The following is a 21,183-nucleotide window of genomic DNA, read 5'->3' as shown; positions in this document are numbered from 1 at the left end:
AGTGACTACCACTTGTACAGTGTAATTATTGTTCACGTATAATACTACTAAATAAAGATTAATATATTTTTGTACACCTGACTTCTCAATAGCTCTGTTCCGGCACAATCATGCCTATCCTTACTGGCTAGGCTATTCAACGTTGAAATTTTGTAGATTTGCCAAATCGATTAAGAATAATTGTTAATCATAGAATAGTTTAAGGATAAATCTTATATCTAACACATACTTGAGTGACATTTTAATACGTTGAAGACGAACTTAAAGTGTTCATGTGTTCAATGCATATCATTCAATGCATATGCGTAAATGTAAGTCCTATGCTATCGTCCATTAGTTATGGAATGAAAATAAAAATTTCTTGATTCTAGATTCTTGCAGAGGAAAATAAGGAGAGCGTTTGTGTTAATTTTAAATATTCGGGCATAATAATTACTATTGTTTATCGATTGTCAAAGTTTGGCAAATTGCGTTTTTTTACCGCTTACGTAGCGAGCCCGATGACGGATGTAAAAAAAAGTTAACATCTTTTTTGTGAAGAATCGAATTCTTTTCGAAAAAAGTTTGCAAGAGTACCTGTCTATCGTGGGCAGGCAAAAATGGACAGCGCTGAAAATCGATGTCTTTTGAATAAAAAATCTCCAAAATACTGATGATAATGAAATGTAGTTTTTCTATAACGTGGTATGTTATCTCAAATATCTCGCTAAAGTCGCTCAATATTCTGAGTATGAGCATTGGTTATAGGGTCTACGAAATTATATCGGCGGTTTACCGTTAGGTGCATCCACCGTTCTCTTGAAAGCCTGCTATACCCTCGTCAATAATTGGAAATAATCGTAGTGCCGGGAACAATGCGTCGCGTGATGATTTCTTGCAGATCCTTAGCGGATCTATTCGTCATAGTCCGAATAAAGCACTCCGTGGTCACCGGATCTATTGCTCCAAATACCCACGTTGCTCGAATGATACGGCCCTCGTGGTATTTCTTTTATCAGAATGCACTTCATCCAGCTACACAATGTGCCCTCCACCGCCAATTCTTATTGACGTTCGGTTTACCTAAAACTCACAAACCTCAAAAAATGAACACGAATCTTAGTTGACATAATCGTCTTTTTAACTGGATAAAATAAATGATATAAACCTCTCGACAATATGAACTCCAATCGACTCCGGTGGTCGATGAAACATTGGAATCTTCCATCAATTTGGCTTGATGTGGTGGTCGGTGATTCAAAAAATATGTAATTATTCTGCACGTATGTTGAATGTTAATATGCATTTCATAGAACCATGTTCCTGTTAGTGCACTTAAGGAAAGTGGACAGCGAACCCTGTCACGCTGCTGTTTTCGATGTATTGATAATAACTCAAGATACATCGAAAAGGTAAAGACTCGCGATTTATAGAAGGCAATTGACCACACTATGTCAGATTATTTCACGCCTTAGCACTTTTTGATCACCTAAAAAATCGACTAATTTTTCACGATCACCAGCGAGCTCCAAAAATGAATACTGTGGGATCATATTCGCTTCAATGTTTTCACTAATAAAATATTTATAGTATTTCTAATTTTTTAATTAGGCAAATCATCAAAGTACACAAAAACAAACAAATGTAAATAAAAATCAAGGTGTCGTGTAAATTCTAGCGCGATGATTTTATTATTGTCGGAAAAAGGGCTACCGTGATAAGATCTAATACACATTATTATTTAAATTTTCAACCTTAAAAAAGTATATGAAAGAATGATTCCCGCGTGCCATATGTGAATATATATCAAATTAATACGCATTATTTTCCCACAATATACTAAAATTTCGAGGAAATCGGTCGTGTACAACCTAATCTAAACAATTACCCAAAAAAAAGTGTAATATATAAATTCCAGCCATAAAGGAATACTTTAAATCAAGTGGCGTTTATAACCGCAAAATCTTAAGGAATGGAGCTTGATATCAATAAAAGATCAAGTAACACATAGAAAAAGATGCTTCACAATTTTCGTAATGGTGTCTATCGCGTTGAACATACACTTATTAAAAAATGAGAAATAAACGAAATATGCTTATTCGCTGAAGTCCATCGTAGCAATAGTTTAAGACATAATTCTTCATGCAATGTCTTCAAAGATCATTATGTTGTACATACCTTCTATTTGCTGAGCATCATGGATTTGAAAGGTGGCGGAACGAATCGTCTCTGATATCATAATATCATACTGACAAGTACACTAATTCAAATACGGAAGAATCAACAGACATTTCTTTATATTTATACAACTATTAATAAATAAATATTGATATTTTTGACTAATTAATAATAGAGAATTATAGAAATATGTCTGATACTTTCTAATAGATCTCTGTTTATTTCATGATTTCGCAAGTCTCAAAGAAGTTATCCAAAAGAATAAGAGACTAGTATTCAAATATTTCCAAATTATTATTATAATTACGAATCAAATTAGTATTGCTACAATTTAATTGCATGTTAAACGTACCGAGCTGTCGAGGCCAAGAGTCAAAAGCATCATAAAGAATATTAATGCCCAAAAAACTGACCCGGGCATGGTAGCAATGGCAGCAGGATACACAATAAATACAAGACCTGGGCCTTCTGTAGCTACCTCATCGATAGACTTCCCGCTTGCATGAGCCATATATCCAAGAACGGAAAAAATGACAAAACCAGCAATAAATGAAGTCGCACTATTTATTGCACTGGTCAGCAATGCATCTCTGCAACAGAAATTTCATACATTTTTAATCGTAAGATTTTTTTCGACTGTATTTATTCGAAATCTTTATATTTATGAATTTCGTGTTCGATATCTCAATAAACGATACTACATTGTTAAAAATATTGTTTCTCTATCTAAGTGTATAATCCATAAACACTCATGAATGTCTAGTAATAAGGTAAACTTACATAATAATTCATCTTTCTCCTTCTAAGAGTCTATGATTGATGATAGCTGTGTATACGAAACTGATGGTGTAGTAAATTTATCTGGAAATATAGGGACGTAGTTTGTGTCTTTGTGTTGCAAAAGTGTCTGCATTATATACATTAGCAGCAATTTGGGAACATTTATGTGACGCAACGTAAATATTCGTGATATTCATTATACACATCAGCGACTTGATGGAGTTTATGAACAATAAATAAAATTTATGCAGAAGAAAACTTTTTCGAAAGTTTACTTCATATTTATGACAGAATAAATCAAATAAGTGATAGTTATTGATTTTGTTGATAACGATAGTGATTAAAACTTAAACAATCGAAGGGTCATAAAACTACTGTGTCACACTCACACAAAAGTAAGAGATAAAATTCTCTCTCAAAATATTTTTATCGAAGTTGAAGAGTAAACGAGTAATTTGATATTTTTCTGTTTCGAATTTATAAAAAAAAAACATGAAAATTGTGCTTTGTTAGTACGTACTAGTATACCTCTATTATTTGTGTAAATTTTAATTCGAAAAAACACACGACTTTATTATTTTTTAGTCAATAACCGTTTTCTTACGGATTAGTCTTACGTTCAAATACAAATCTGTTTGAAAAATAGATGTTCAATTTGTTCTTGCTAATCCATAAGCAGATATCTCAACACTTCGTTTTTCTTATGATTTATGTTTGTTAATTACTCTACCATCATTGATCCTGTCATGAAGGTAATTATGCAGCTGACCCTTCTTTCCTTTACCCTCGATAACCTTGAAATTTGAATATTGCTAGAATTCTCTTCACCGAACAATAATATTGTAAGATATATGTATGTCCATCGATTAATGGATTGACAAACGATAGTATTTGGTGTTGTCAGTGCGCGACTGGTTTGTATATTTTTGTTTATGACTAAGACTAGCTAACTTCAGACGGCATATTTTCGATTCTGTATTTAAATCTGGCATTCCATAAACCTTCTGTTTTAAAATTCGTTGTCCTTATCTTACATTAGTGATTGTACACTTCCAGCGTCACTTGGTTTTTTGAGCATACAAAATCAAAAACCTAACTTTTTTGAAGGTTTTTTCTTTTTCATTGTTTGTGTTGCGGCGAATTTATGAAAAAAAATTCAAAGTAGAGTTTAATGTCTCTAAACATCAAAAGAGCAACTTTCCACATATAATCATCCGTAGCGGTCGCTGACATTGTAAAATCAAGTTCTTTCATTTTTTGTCGTAATCTACATGAAAAACTAATATTTTGAGGAAAAATTTTAGAGAATAGTTGATTTTTCGGTATTTCACAGCTAAAAATATTGTAAACTATAACCAAATATTAACTTTAGGAATTAATAAAATGATTTAAATGTTTATAAAAGATGAACAGCTATAAATTGATTGAAAGAGAAGACGTCCTATCGATTCAAGTCTCAGTCAAAAACTGGAGATAAACAAACTCTCCCTTTGTTACTATCAACAATTCCATCGGCAAGCAACGTCAACATCCTACAAAACCATCATTAGTCTATTAGTCATTAGATGGTGACATGAAAATATTTTACACTTTTCTTGATCTTCTAAAAACTGCCTCCCGGCAATTTCTATTAGTTGAGTGAAGTCTTAGATCAGACTGAAATTAAATTAAGTTGGAAATAAAAATCTTAAACTAAATGAATTTATTTAAATTCAATACAGTTTAAAAGAGTGAAATTTAAATTAAAAATTCAGCCTAGCTTCTAATACTGCTACTTCTGAACTTTATCTGCTTTAAAATAAATGAAATAAATAATCAGGAGAAAAAACTTGCGACGGGTGAAAACCTACAAACAGACCAAAATGATCTAAGTTAAACTACCAACGTAATTCCATACAATTAGAGATTCCTTAAAAACTAATCGTCCGTCAGTCAAACTGAAAATTAAAAATTGAAATTTTTATTTTCAATTCCCTTTCCTTTCTTCTTTTTCAACGAAAGGAACCAATGGAAAAACCCCAGGGAGTAGGAAATACTCAGAACTAGAAGGTTATAGAACTAAACAAAGAAAAATTCCTTACAGAATCAAAGTTATTCTAAAATTTTATAATTTAATCGTAAATTCATTGTTCAATTTATATTTACGTTGAATGGTCACACTTCGTAAAGTTGAATTTTCAAATAAATTCCGACTACGCATTCTTTTAAAATTAAATTCGACTCCCAAAAAAATTATCCAACATAATTAAAACAACCAATTTCACCTTGCACGAGGAATTTCCAAAAATGTAAGTTCAATAATTTAAACCAACTATTATAACTTCATAGGATACCATGGACACTTAGTGCCTATCTTAATTTCATTTTGGCCATTGATGAAGAAAAGATTATAAACACAAACGCTTTAACTGTGTACATCCTATAGTAATTCCACGAGAACTCTCCAGGACAGACGTTGTAAGTTTAAATCAGAAATCGAACGGTCAACGAGAGTCAACGTTTGAAGACTTACAGACACCCTGAATTCAACAGAGATTAGGAATTCAGAAAGAGTCAACAATGATACATCATCATCATACGGAGCGAGCTATATCATTCAATCATTTAAGAACGACCATCCGAAATTTTCTGAATTCGAAATACAACTTCTTTTAGTAGATTTCAGATACATAATGACCTTCCAAAAATAACTAAAACTTCAGGCAATTTCCTTTACTTTAAAGAAAAACTGAAGTAAATCTATCGATTTAATCTGAAAATATCAGTGATCTGCAGTGGTCTAGGTGCGACCCGAGAGGTCCATACGACTAACTTCCCAGTGGAAAAAATGAAAAAACAACACATTTTTTGCTTTTATAATAATTATTATTAATGAAAATATTTTGATGATAATTATTAGTGTTAGTATTATTATTATCATTTCAAATATAAGCATGAAAATGCTGGTAGAGGGTGACACCACCGTCACGCCCTCAATTCCAAGTGTAGTCTTCCCATCATCAACCTCCTCTTCGTCTTCGACCACCTCCTCTTACTTTAGTGTCAACCCTTCACCTTATGACAGAAGATCCTCCTGCGTTTTTTTCCCTTCGCATGTCATTTCTCTTTGGAAGTGTAGTGAGCACCCCCATTCTTATCTCTACCTGTGAATGATAATAATAATAATAATAATAATAATAATGATAAAAAATCGGAATATGACTATAGGAGTGAATAAAAAAATAGATAAATAAACAAAAAAAAAACAATTAAATGGGAGAAAGAACGAACATATGTATAAATAAGTTAATTTAAAAGAATCAACTAGTAAATAAATCAAGAAATGAATGAATGAATTGATAAATGAATAAACATATAAGTAAAGAAAAAAAAATAAATGAACATGTAAATACGAAGAAGAAGAATAAAAAAAATTAATCAATAAAAAATAAAAAGTTAACAAACAATTTAACAAATACATAAAGAAAACAAATGAAGAGATAATTAATAAATAAACAAATAAGTAAAAGAATAAATAACAAAATAGAATAACATATATACAAATCAATTAATAAATATAAATAAATAAATAAGAGGATAAATATAGACATTGCAAACAAACGCAAATTCTGGAAGCGCAGAGAATCAAAAAGCAATGTTAAGAATGCGTACATTACGAAAAAATTTGCAATATCGACAAGTTAAGAATATTAAAGCGCAACAAAGAATCGTATTATTGCGAAGTGACGGAGATTTGAGGGCCTCTGAAAATCAAAAATCTCAAGTACGAGTGTCACTATTACGTTTAGATGATGATTATAGAGCACTTGGAAGTATTGGAAATCAAAAGTGTATGTCGTCCTTACGAAGTGACGAAAACTTTAAAGTATTCGAAAATCGGATGCAAATTTTGAGACGGAGTGAACAATTTAAAATCACAAAATCGTATTAATTCAAAAGTTCAAAAGAAAATGTTACAAAGAGAAATTACATATAAAACACGTGAAAATAATATAAACCGTGAAAGAATGCGGATACTTCGACATTGCCGTTCATACAAACCAAATGAAAACATGAACAATAGTTCATTCAAAAATAAATACAATAATTCATTGGCCTGCTTGAAACCGCAGTTCATTCAATGGAGAAAAGAAACACCATCAATAATCTGTTGTTGCAGTGGAAGTATATTTTTCAAGCATTCTGTTGTTCAATTGGATAAGCAAAGATCATGAACAAAAGTGGAACTGAGTTTTGGATAAAAGTAACAAATTTGCCTCCTGATTATGTATGCAATACATGTACAAACTTAGCATATAATAGTAAAATCTATAAATTATCTACAAGTACTAGGTTAAAATTCGTAAATATACCAAGAGCTATCCAAAAAATTTCTGATCTTGAAGAAAGAATGGTATCACCAATATTAAGCTTTATGCAAATCCGTGCCTTGAAGCCATATGCCTTCAATCCACAATTAGGATTAAAGGAAAGCAAGGTTCGGCATTACTATTTTTTTTTGTAGTATTATACGGCGATATTATTAATGACTTTTGTAATAAATACTTTAGAAAAAAAAAAAATATCAATTACTGAATAATCATTGATGTCAAAAATAAAATTATCAATTACAGTGTTAATCGATCATTTTATTTTCGAAATTATCAATTGATCATGTAATTTGTAATTTGATGGATCCAATTACAAATTAATTAAGTAATTGGTAATTTTATAGATCAAATTACAAATTACTTTTATAATTGATAATATTTTTGGTGAAATTACAAATCACAGGATTAATTTAAAATTTTTTTTGTCAAATTACTAAATACAAAAGTAATTGATAATTCAATAATTTAAATTTCTCAATTAATAATCAGTAATTTTACGAAGAATTAATTAAGATTCCTATTTATTTTGTAATAAAAGCATTACGTTGTCATAATAAGAAGCAAATAATATTTTAATACGTATATCAACGATTTAACTTATGGTTTAATAATAAATTATGTGTTTTAAAGTTCACACATATATTTTGACTATAACACATATGTTTAAAAGAACTTATTTATGTTTTAAACGTAACTTTTTTTTTTCTATAGAATTTTTAGATGAATTATTATAGTAAGTCAAACAGCTCTTCTTGTAATCGTAAATGGTCAATAAACTTGTAATTAAAGTAGAACAAACGTCATTAAATAGCTCATACTTATGTATGCTCATTAGAAGACTGACTGTGAAAAACATCGTTATGGATAATTAACTCGTATATTTAACAATTAAACATTGTTATTAACAATTCAATTATGCATATGACGATAAAAGTTGTTATAAACAATTAATTTGTACATATAACAACTAAACATTGCCATGAACAATCAGTTTGTACATGTAATAATTAAACATTGTTATGAAGATTCCAATTTTGCATATAATATGTTAATTTAGAAAACGTAGATTACCTCATATGCATATGTTGGTGATATCAAAAGATAGATGTAAAATAACAACTCCACAAATGGTTGATCAATTCATTCACGCTGAAATACCAAATAAGACTGATGATCCAATACTATGTGATATCATTACGAAAAATGTGATTTATAGACCATGTGGATATTGGGGTATTGTACATGGAAAATGTTTTAAACATTCCCCTAAAGAATTCAGAGAAGATACTACTACGGACAAAAATTGTTATCCCTCTAATGAAACAATTTAATAGAATCTGTCAGAATACTATTGAAACCCATAAACAATTTATAAGAATTAATAAGTTCTATCGGAAGGTAGCGCAGTTCTCATAAAAAAATTATAAGATCGAACCCGAACTTACAGGTGGAACAAAAATTTGAAACTATGATACGAACATGATAGACAATGAAAAGGACAACCCTATACGTCCTAATAAGAACGGGAAGGAAAATAAAATAATTTCATTTATCGATTCAGTCTTACTACAATAAATGAGAAACGTAGTACAAGTCTCTATAAGAATATATGGGACAATGTAATCTTTCATTCCATTCTCAAATCTTATGAGAACGTTTATGATTTCATCAAGCATGAAAATGTAACGGAGAATATTTTCTTAATACGATATTCTCTATTAGGATAATAATCCTATTTAGTTGTGTCAATAGGAAAATTCTGAATGATGTAGATTCGTGATTTCACTGGTTGAAGCGGGATCTTATGAGTAATGGTCTCATAGTTATTTTTTAAAAAAAATGATACATTGATTATTTACCAATAAGTTCTTATTTAATTTGGTGACCTCTATTCTTATAAAATCGTATAGAATCAAGCAGACCATCAAACGGCGTCATTAGCTGATGAATTCTCATAGGATCTTGTAAGTAATGGTCTCATATTTTTTTTAAAGATAGTTGATTTGTGGATAAAAATGATTTACCAATAAGTTCTTTTTTAATCTGATGACAATAATTCTGATAGAATCAGACAAAGCATCAAACGGGGTAACTTACTCATAAACTCTCGTAGGATCGTACGACAACCGGCTTAATTGTTTCTTATAAAAATAGTTGATAAGAATATAATTTTTAAGTTGCATTTTAACGGTCATATTTTTATACATGACAATTTGTTCTGACTTGAAGGGCCCTAAGTCAGTGAGTCTAACAATATTCAAAATTGTGTAATGCCGGACTTGTCTACCGGCACTTCAGTCAACTCACGGGATCAAACATCGGGAAGTATTTCCTTTATGGCCCAGCAGACAACTCTACGGCCCCAGTGACGCCAACAAGCACGCGGTCGAGCAATTGTGGCGTCAGTTAGCTCCAGGCAAATCACGCAGTCGACTCTATAATTTTTCGCTTAGCGAATTCGAAGATTAGTGCAGTAAACTCACGGTTTGCAGACGCAATCAATATCAGTCGTCCCCATAAGTGTTCCTCGGCAAGCGTGAACATACATTATCAGTCTCAAACGTCCAGGAACAGCAGTAGTGTGTTTTTGGGCGCGAAACTGTGCTGGCGTTGACACCATAGTGCCTCACGGACAGTCACACGTACAGCACACCCCCGAACAACTCTGTTGTATTGTGTGCCTGTCGCTACACGTGGTCTGAGATAGACAACTCACAAACATTTAGTGATTAATTATATAGATATTCATAGTTTAAGTGTTTTTGTCAATAAAGCCAGAATACCGAAGATTATTTGTGTGTCTGAGAGTGCGTTTCTAAACCTTTTAGCATCCAACCGCTTGAAATAGTCCTACTGACCACTGAATTCGATTTTTTCTCATCACGGCCGACTCGAAGTCAGATCACAATTATTCTATTTCAGCTTCGAAATACTCGCTAGAGAGCAAACTTAAGTAATGTAAAATTATTTAAAATTTTTAACTCAAATAGATGAGGCGAAAATCATATCTCCATGTTTTAGAATAGCGCAGTCGGCAGCGTACTGGGCTGTAGACCCGAGGATGCCAGGATCATCTCTCACCATCAGCAGGATATTTTCGGATAAAGTTACTAACTAGTTTCTCTACTGCATCAATGGGTTAGACGTCAAAAGCAATTTAAAGTTATTGGTCGAATGTATTCAATTAGTAATCAAATGTTGAATTATTTCATTTCAGATTGTTATCAACAAAAATGAAAGGACCAAAAAGTTATGAAGATTTAAGAACAATTAATGGTCATACATACGATACATATTGAAATACTTGCCATGCATTAGGTTTGATCGAAGACGATAATAAGTGGAAAAATGCACTTCATGAAGCAGAAATTTGAATGAAATATTATTCATTGCACCCTGAAGAACTTTGGGAACAATTAGAGAAATCAATGTCAGAAGATTTTACAATACGTTTTGGATCAATTTTAGGAGAAAAAAGAGCTCATTTGCATATGAATTATATTCTTTGTAACAAAGGATCCGACATATCAAATTTTTCATTTATGGAGAAATTACAAATTCACAAGATATAAATAACGACAAAACTAGAGAATAAGACGATGAACGTGGAGTTCAACAAATCAAAAATCAAAAACAAAAGGAAATCGTTGATTACATATAAAGTATTATCGATACCAACAGCAAAGATAGTATATTAAATTGTATTTATATAGATGGACCCGGTCGATCTGGAAAAACATTCATCTATACAACCTTATGGTATTTGTCAAATTCGAAAAATAAGACAGTTTGTACTATGGCATTTAAAGGGATTGCTGAAGCATTACTTGCAAATAGAAAAACTATTCATAAAACTTTTGGTTTACCTGTATTTTTTATTAATGACTCATCATCTAACATTGAAAATGATTCTAAATAACGTAATTGTTTAATAAGTATTGATGTCTCTACATGGAACAACGTACCAATGTCACCAAAATATGCTTTAGAAGTAATAGATCGAACTTAACGTGATATGATATATAACCATCTACCATTTGGTAAAAAAACATTCATTATAGGAGGAGAATATCAAAAATATTGTGTAGTTATGTCGCTCAGAAATCTCAATATGAGTGAAGGTTTATGTAACGGCACAAGATAAATGGTTTTGAAACTTGGACATAATCTTTTACAATGTAAGTAGATAGACTATGAGAGTTCTACCACACTTTTTTTTTTAAAGTGCTGTGGTAGAACTCCCATAGCTGTGGACGCATGGAGTGGGCATGAATATTGTGGTGGAACTCTCAAAGCTGTGGACGCGAAAAATGCGGGAGTTCTTACGTTTTATTGAGGCGGGGGGTTAAAGGAGGATTCCTAAGGTAAGGTGTCGAACATAGATGGGGAAATCTTACTGAATAATTAATAGGGTGTTTATCTAAGTGTAGGTATGCTGGTGGACAACGGGAAAAAGTGGATAACGGGAATAATAAGTAATGGGGTGGTAATTAATTGTAGGTATGCTGTGTCTCGGTATGTGGACAACGGAAAAATCTTACTAAATCAGCTTGATTCATTAAACTTGACCACTAAAGCTAATGTGATGCATTGACCTGCAGGTGCATTATCTTAAGTTGCTATAAAATCGAGAGAAATGCCCCATGGGAAACATCGATTAAAAAAAAAATTCTCACTAGGCAATTAACAAAAATTGAAAAGATAAGCATCTTCATCCTTTAAGTTCGAGAAATGAAGCTAATGCGGTGTATTGACCTGTAGCTGTAGAGGGAAGAAGTTAGGAGTAAGGCCTACTCTCTATTCATTGGGAAATTTGTTTTCGAAAATCATCAGTCTTGCTTCAGACATAAGTCTTCTAGAATTGTATTATAAATATGAAAAAGTTGTTGGCAAGTGATCAAGTTATACATTCAAAACAGACTTACGTTAAATCAAACGTTATGTGAAAAAATTGAACAAAATGTGCCGGGAGTGTATTTAGAATTAAAAAAAACTAAAACCAGGAATCATTGCCGGTGGATTTGCTTTATTTTTATTGGGATATACTGATACATATGCAGATATCAGTTATTAGATTATTCATCATGAATTTTCTATAAATAATGATGATATAGAACAAAAGAATGCCTCCTACAACATCAATCGATACATTCATAATTGTAACACTCATCATATTCCTAATACAAATGCATGTATGTAATCATCAAAGAACACCTTTACAAGTTATTCATATACAAGTTACAAAAGAAACATTTGATAAGTTATTTAAGAATGATCAAATATTTATCGAGCCATATTTTAAATTGATTGATTTGATGTTCGATAATACTATATGTAAAAATGGAATATTACCATTTAGTGGATATCATTTTGATATAAATGAAAGCAAAAATTATAATTATCAAACTAAAAAACGTCAAGAAAAGTACTCTCAACGTATTGTAAATGATGGAATACCTGAATCACTGGTCGCTATGTGTTGCAGAGTATTAAGCAATATAAGTTGAAGAAGTAATTGGTCATCATTACCATCGTCATAATATTGAATAAAAAAATTTAATTAAAGTTTCTTTTTTTGAAAGTAATTAAAGCTGAAGTTTTTAATAATGGAAAATTATCCAAAAATAACACACATCATTGATATGGATGGCTTCAGAATAAATAAAAAATTCTACTGCAAAGAAATGGCGTCTATTCGAGTTGAGAGCTGTAAAATATATTCAAGCGATATAATATTAGAGAACACAGACTGTCACGAGGAGATTATACATCAGCATGCTTCAGTACCATGTTTGTCCATGGATTACAAATGGATAATAACCGCAATCATCAGAATCAAGGAGTAATTGATGATTTCTTGCATGGCATCGATAAAGAAACAAGTTTTTTTGGAGGAATCATAGGGTGAAATGGTGAATCAGTTAAACGAGACAAACTCACATTATTCGCAATTTAGAATCATAATATTGAGAAGCTTGAATGCCTCAAATTCGAAATATTATATAATCGATCGCGGAAACGACGTCCGGACTTATTTGAAATAATGAAAATATTAGATTGTCTTCAGCATGATGAATTGAACGTTCGTAGGGGTGAATCAACTCCTAGAATCACTCATTGTCCTGGAAAGAAAGATTACGCTTTTAATCAATTCCATTTTGGAAATATTTAATAATTATAATTTTGAAAAAATGTATATGTTAATGTTTTTATGAATATGTATTGAGAAAATGTATCAAGTAGTGTATATAATTTTTTCCTTCTTCAAATAAATTGTAAGATTAATGATATGTATGCTTTTGAATTATTTCTATAATAAAAAAGAAATCTCTAATCCTAAAATATTTATAAGATTTTTTTTTTTAAATACAACTTTTTTTTTTTAATTTTTTTATTTGTTTATAAAAATATGAACGATTACAATTTTTGAAATAAAACTCAAATATAAACACATAATTATATATTTTTCAAATCAATTTACTAATTCGTCCACTTAATGGTTTATATTCAACTATTCTATCATGTAAAATTAAACAGTATGCAGTTGTACCCAGGGGAAACACTCCAGTAGCTTCAAATTCAAGACGAACATCGACTGGTCCTGCTTTAATAGATTCATTTTGTCTTGAACTATCTATTACAATGAATGGTCCTCTTTTCATAAAATTTCCTTTATTTAAGTATGGTCTTTTAATATTTTTACTATAATAGAATGAATAAAAATTCATATACATTTCATACAAAAGTGCATATTTACTATTTAAAATATCAATATTTTTGTTAGCATATGGATATCGCTGTGAATTTGAATAAACAGCAAAAATTTTAATTTTACAATGATCAAATATATCAGCGCGTTTTGATAATTGATTTTCAAGTTCTGTTTGTAATGGAAATATAATATATCTTGGCTTCTCTAGTTGATTTGTTGTCTTCACAGAGCAGATGTGTTTCGTTGCTACAGATAAAGATGGATATTCATATAGCTCCCATGATCTGAAGGGTATCGATATCGATGGATCTTTACTTTACACCAACCATTCAATTTTATCAAGAGTAATTTTTACATGTTCTGCTGCTGTCGATGCCGCATCAGCTATTTCAATTTGATGTATTGCATTCAAGTCAATGTTTGCTCTTATGAGTATTAGCTTATGTCTACAGTTAACAATAACTTGTTTATAATCCTCAGCAAATCCAAATAATAATTTTAATGGTATGATGACGTCAAAATTTCCATTAGAATCACATAGTTTAATATTATCAAGTACCATTCCACTGTTTTTTAAAGAATATTTTTGCTCTGGTGTAAATGATGGAAATCCATTCATGAGTATTGTAATGCCCATATTTTTACTACGATCAATTTCAACTCCATTAAATTCGTATTTCATTCCTTCAAATAAGAAGGAATTCTCTGGGTGGTTTCAAATCACCAAAACTATCAAAGTATACAACTTCTTTACCTTTTTTTTTTATATGCCACCCAATGAGTTCCAGATCCATCTTCATTGTCTTAATTGATCATTGCTGATCCATTTTTCCACGGTCCTGATGGTAGTAAATCATTTCTCATGAAAAAATTTAGAAAATATGGTATTTTCGATTTTTCTGTATACTTTAACAAATAACAATTAGTTAGTGCTCGCTATGGTAATTTTATCGAATTTTTTTTTTTCCTCTCCTGATTTATATCGATTCAGATATGCTCCTTTTCCAATTTTATATCGATTTAAATAAGCGCCTTCACCCATAGCTATAGCTTCTATTTTTTCATTATGACGTTTAAGTTCATTTAATTTTTTGTTTGCCGCTCTGGCGCTATTGACAGCCTTAGTGATCCGAGCAGCACTCCCTGCTAGGGCACCTGTGGTGCTTAAACCTGCTAACAATGGAAGCAGTGGTAACAAGCCACCAGATCCTTTCGTTAAAAGTAGACGACGTTTACGTTGTGGAGTTTTCTTTTTCTTTATTTGTCCTTCTTTCACTCTCTTCTTTCGTGAGTTTACTTTCTTTTTCTTTAATCCCATTCCAAATTTCGTCTTGAGTTTCATAGCATTTACAACACTCCACTCCTCTAATAAATGTCTTTCTGATAGATTTTCTCTATTCTGAGAATATGCGATGTCATGTGCTCGACAAGCAGTATCTAATGGATTGATTCCTTGATCACCTCGAGCCAATGGTTGTTGTAATTTTGTACCCGGTCCACAAAATTGATAGCCTGGGATATGTAATTCAACAGGTAAATTATTAATGACTTTATTTAGTATTCCCGCTCCTTTTTCAGATGTTTTCTCTTAACAGTCATTATGCAACTAAATAAAATCTATAAAAGTGTCGATATTTAAATCTTTACACTTAGTTATTATCGAGATGGAGTTTAAACCACAAGATTTGAAATTATCTGTAGAAAATTGTGATAAAATCATACCAATGGAAAAAAATACAAAGACTAAACGTCATGGTAAATTATTATTAAATACTATACGCTCAGATATTTGTGGACCGTCTAATTGTGCGAAAACAGATGCATTGTTGGCTTCAATCACTCATCCAAATAGATTAAGATTCGAAAATATTTGTTTGTATTCTAAATCATTAAATTAACCTAAATATAAATACATGGAAAAACTACTCAAGCCGATTGATGACGTTGGTTTTTTTCCATTCAATGATAATGAACAAGTTGTAAAGACAGATGATGCTCAACCTAATTCCATTGTGATATTTGATAATATAGCTCGTGTGAAGCAAGATAATTTCGAGCATATTTTTGTATGGGTCATCAATAAGATGTTGATAGTTTTTATCTTTGTCAAACTTATGCGAGAATCCCAAAACATCTAATACGGAATAATGTAAATTTTCTCATTTTCTTTCGACAAGATGAAATGAATTTACAGCATATATATAATGATCATGTTAATACAGATATGAAATTTCAACAATTCAAAGATTTGTGTACTTCACGTTGGAATAAAAATAATTATAGTTTTCTCGTCATCGATAAAGATAGTGGAATCAAGCATGGACGATATAGAAGAGATTTTGATTGTTTCATATATATAAATTGAATGCTTCATTCTGAAAATATACATTTATGAATAATTGTTTGTTAAATAAACATCATCAATATGAGTGAATTAAGTGGGCAACTGGAGGAGGCAGTCAATGTCTTGAAAAATTGACGAAAGTCAGTGATGTTATACGTCGAACATATAAAATAATTAAGCATAGGAAAAATGATAGTGAATATTTATTAAATGAATTTTTTGAGCCTGTAGTAACTCCATTTTATCAACTGATAAATAAAAAAAACATCTCACCTAAAATACCATTATTGAACGATGATAATGTCAAAATATCAATGAATGAAAGACAATATGTGACCTCGCGAAAGAGAAAATTCAATCGTCAGAAGCTGGATATTTTCTCTATTTATAACGATAACAAAAAAAAAAAAAAACGTTAAAAAAATCAATCAAAGCGAAGGAGTTGCAGCAATAATGAAAGCTATGAAAAGACCAATCCCTATGAATAATTTGGAGCGTGCAATGATGAAAAATACAAAAGTACAAGATAAAGAAGAAGAAAGAGCAGCAGAAGAAAAAGACAGAGAAGCTGTAGACGAGAATGAAGGAGCGGTGAGAGGAGAAAAGGGAGGATCAGTAGAAAGAATGGAAGTTGTAGGAGAAGAAAAAGATCAGATATCAAGCACCTTCCTCAAAATCACCGAAATAATAAATAAATACATAAAAATGCTTAGAGATAATAATCAAAATATGGATACAAAGTGTAGCGTAAGAAAACTTCGAGAAAACGTGCTCTATATAGGAGATTCAGGAATTGTTTTTCAGGGTGATAAAATTCTCATTGCTGATCGAGATTATAGAAGCACACCTGGGCTACCTGAATGATTATTCGAAAAACTACCTAATAAACTTGCTGTTGACGAAAGAGATGAAAGAATTTATGGTGAAGTTGTTAAATATACAAACTTGGCTCGAAAAAATTATAATCCAAATCAAGAGCTGAGAACTGATCATAGTAAAAAATACAATATGTATGTTACAAAGTATATTGGTCGTGGATTATCAACCAAAATGAGGAAACTTTCACCTCAATATAAAATCTCAATGAAAAATCAACCAACAAATTTCACCTACTGGGATGATCCTAATAAGCTCGTTGATCGATTGCCGCTACTTAATGCCTCCTAAAATGCAGGGAATAATGCTCATTCAAATGAGATAATTTCAATCATTGAAGAGCTTAGGGAAGCAAATGTTATAAAGTAAAAATTTTTATGATATATTAGTCAAAAATTGAGTATCTTTTATTTGTGTAGTGGCTACCGCATAGTTTATACGTTACAATAAAAAAAAATGAGTATCAATCGTCATGGTCAATATTGGACTCCTTGTTACAATCAACTTCAGGGCCCTCCGGGAAATGGTTTCAAATTAACTAAGGATAATAATTATGATATTGATGGTAAAAAATTGTTTATTATAGGTGATGCTATAGATTGAAGCGATGCTGTGTCATTAAAAATTTTAAATGATACTTCTGAATAATTGAAAAAGCAAAATCAATTACTTGATAATAGAGTAAAAGGACTCGATAGAAAAACAACAGATATAGCATTTAAAGTTAAAAATGATGTAGCCGCATCAGTTAAAAATACAATAGAAACACATACATCTTCTACAGCAAATTTAATCAATACAATAAATTCAAAGTTAACAGCACTTCAAACCAAGTTGGATGAATTAGAAATGATATTTAAAAAAGGTATATATTCTGAAGTATAGTCAGAAACTAATCATTCGTGTGTTAACTTTTGTAGTGTTTTTTTTTCTGAAAAAAAGCATGCATCGTCTTAAAGAGCGTTGGGAATCTACTCCCGATCTAGTGAGAGGGCCTCCTGGAATTTATTTCCAATTAACTAGTGACGATCAGTTTGATATTGATGGAAAACGGTTGTGCAATATAGCTGATCCCATAGATTCAAATGATGCAGCATCATTAAAAAGTGTTAATAATATTGTGCATCAAGAATTTAAAAACTTGTGTGGAATACTGTTGGCAGATTTGAATGAAGCAATAGATTTATCGCATGATGAAACATCTTTATTGAGAGAAACTATGTCTACTTTAAGAGAACAGATAAACGACATAGAAGATTCAGTATCTGGTGAAATATCATTATCATCATTAAATGAAACTATACCTACTTTAGAGAAGAAGTTGGATAATTTTGAACAAAATTAATCACAGAGAAAATTTATACTGATTCTAAATTTTTGAAATTTGATGCCATCACTGATTTAATGAAATCACAATTTAATGTATGTCGACAAGCTATAATAGACCTTTTCAATTGTAGAAAATTGAAATTGTACTCACTTTATGTGTTTTACTAACTATATGATGCTCAATTCGAGATATTTTTTTATCATTGAATAAACATTCTTTATAATTATCAAATGTAATTGATTGATGATGATGATGATGATGATGATGATGATGATGATGATGATGTTGCTCTTGAGGACGCTGTCGTTGTCGCAGCAGATGGAGTTGATCTTGAAAATGTTGTAGCAGATGAAGTTGATCTTGAGGATGTTGTCGTTGTTGTAGATGATGTATTATTTATCACACCGCCACTCACTGGTTTTTTAAGTTCCTCGTAAAAACTTTTAAGAGAATTATATATATAATCTTCATGGATTTTCGGTATTAAATCTCCAAGTTCTTTAGATGCGAGTTTAACTCTCACAAAAATGTTTGAAAGTTCAACTTCAGTCAACGTCTAACTTCATCTCTATCGCACTGCTCTTGTTGCTCAAAATAACGACAAACTGACTCTAATTGTAAGAGTAAGCGATCGTAAAGATTATTAATCCGTTTGAAGTTCATCGTATACTCACTTATTTCGACTGAGTAAAAATTGTGTGGCATGATAGTTATATACGTATTTTGATCTTTGTTCACCTACCCGTTCAGATATAAAAAAATTTATTCGAGAAATTAAACATTAAAAATTTATTGGAAAATATATAAAATGTTTGAAAGGTGCACCCCACAAACATTTCCCATGAGAGAAGAACGCCAATGATCTCTAAGATGTGAACGCTTGGTACAAGTGAATGATTTTAAAAACTCTATGATTACGACAAAATAGACTTTAAGTATCGAAAATGATTCGAATGTGAGCTTGGCATCGATTTTTACAAATATCGCACTTTCTTCAGAAAAATTAAATCAAAATAAATGTTAAGACTTAATTTTAATATTTCAATCGAATTAATAATTTTTAATCCAATTTGTATTTCTTCAATTATGTAATGATTACAATTAATTATTTGAAATAACTTTTATTGTAAACAGTTCAACACGTTTCAATATTTTGATTGCTAAAGCTAAAGTGTCACTCAAAGAACATTTTTGGTTGTTGCTAGCAGGTAGCAAAATCAATATAATATTATCTTTAATATTTTAATATCAAATATTTTATATCTATATTTTCGAGCAATTATTATGAACGATTCTCACGAACAATTGTCGAAAATACGAATGCATAGTAAGAAGTTATAGTAGTGGGTCCGATTCGCAAAATATAGCAGATAACTTTTGCTTCTACCGATGCTACTTCAGCTGCGTGATCACAAGTTGGATGATTGCTGATAAGTGAACTAGTTAAACGTAAAAAAATGTTAAATTATAAAAATGTATCACGTAAATTAATACGTGTAATTTTAAATTAAAACTGAAAATATTATAAAATAATTACCTTTGTGAGACCCAGACGCAATATGAACTATCACATTACAACCTCACTTATGATATTTTACACAACACCACGTTTTAATTGATTTATTGATACTTTTTTGATTAAACAAGTACCCATCGAGTAATAACTGCTTTTTGTTTTTTTGAGATATAACAAACTTTAACATAATTAATTGATTAAATTTGCACAACTCGAGCTCTCAACATATCTGTAACCTCCGAAAATTCTCAATGACGCCACAAAATGTACTATCCTACTAACATAATTCTAGCTACCTACTAGTATGACTATTTTATCTACAGAGTGTGAGCTGATCACATCGCACGAAGTTTGAACTTATCAAATTTATCATATCCTATTCATACGCATCAAACATATCATATTCAAACGCGAAAATCAATACTTAAAATTAAATGAACAATTTTCGAAATTCGCAATAATAATCTTATTAAAAATTTTTTTTATTCTGTTAATTTTTATTGATATCATTGATCACAATACATCCCTTTAAATTTTTATATTGTAAAGTTATTTTCTCACGGTTATTTTAAATGCCAGTTATATGTCGTGGTTATTACGTCGGGGTCATTTTGTCGTCTGTTATTTAACTCTAGATAGGTCACCCTATGAGGGAAGAGCCTCTGAAAATCGTTTTTTATTTTTTTACTACATGAAAATACATCCGAATGGCTCCTAAGAAATCGAGTGTATTTTTTTAACTTTTTAAAATTTTTTAACGCTTTCAGAAAGTATTAATAGATCATGAAGATTAAAATAAATAATTAATCGTAAGTTGAGAAAATCAGTTTACAGCGTTTCCTTTATTAGCCGACGTAAAGCGTTAGCAGATATTACGTTAAAATATTACCAAATGTGAATTCAGGTCAGCTCGGATGAATTCGGACTTAGTTGTATTTTCTTGCTATCGAGTGTGTTGAATGAGCAAGTATCGGTTTTAGGTTCAAGCCGGTAAAAGATGTGGCAACGTTGCATCTTAAAAACCATTGCGGCTTTTCCCTCATAGTGTGACCTACCTCGTTAGAGCTCACTATGTGACCTATCTGGGGTTAAGCGCGG

At 30.9% G+C, this 21,183-nt stretch overlaps 1 protein-coding gene across 1 annotated transcript in view; it reads right to left on the bottom strand.

Annotated features, from left to right (window-relative positions):
* The window catches only part of DAT (Sodium-dependent dopamine transporter), a 212,742-nt gene that overhangs the window by 32,603 nt on the left and 158,956 nt on the right, over positions 1 to 21,183 (bottom strand). Inside the window, exon 8 of the mRNA XM_035090267.1 lies at positions 2,510 to 2,747. Within this exon, the coding sequence (XP_034946158.1) occupies positions 2,510 to 2,747 (238 nt within the window). The remainder of the gene's footprint in view (positions 1 to 2,509; positions 2,748 to 21,183) is intronic.

The sequence above is a fragment of the Chelonus insularis genome, unplaced genomic scaffold, assembly GCF_013357705.1.
Source record: "Chelonus insularis isolate UGA/USDA-ARS -01 unplaced genomic scaffold, ASM1335770v1 contig_76_pilon, whole genome shotgun sequence".
NCBI classification, from domain to species: domain Eukaryota; kingdom Metazoa; phylum Arthropoda; class Insecta; order Hymenoptera; family Braconidae; genus Chelonus; species Chelonus insularis.
Note: the sequence above shows the minus strand (reverse complement) of the source record. Positions and strands in the feature narration are given on the sequence as shown.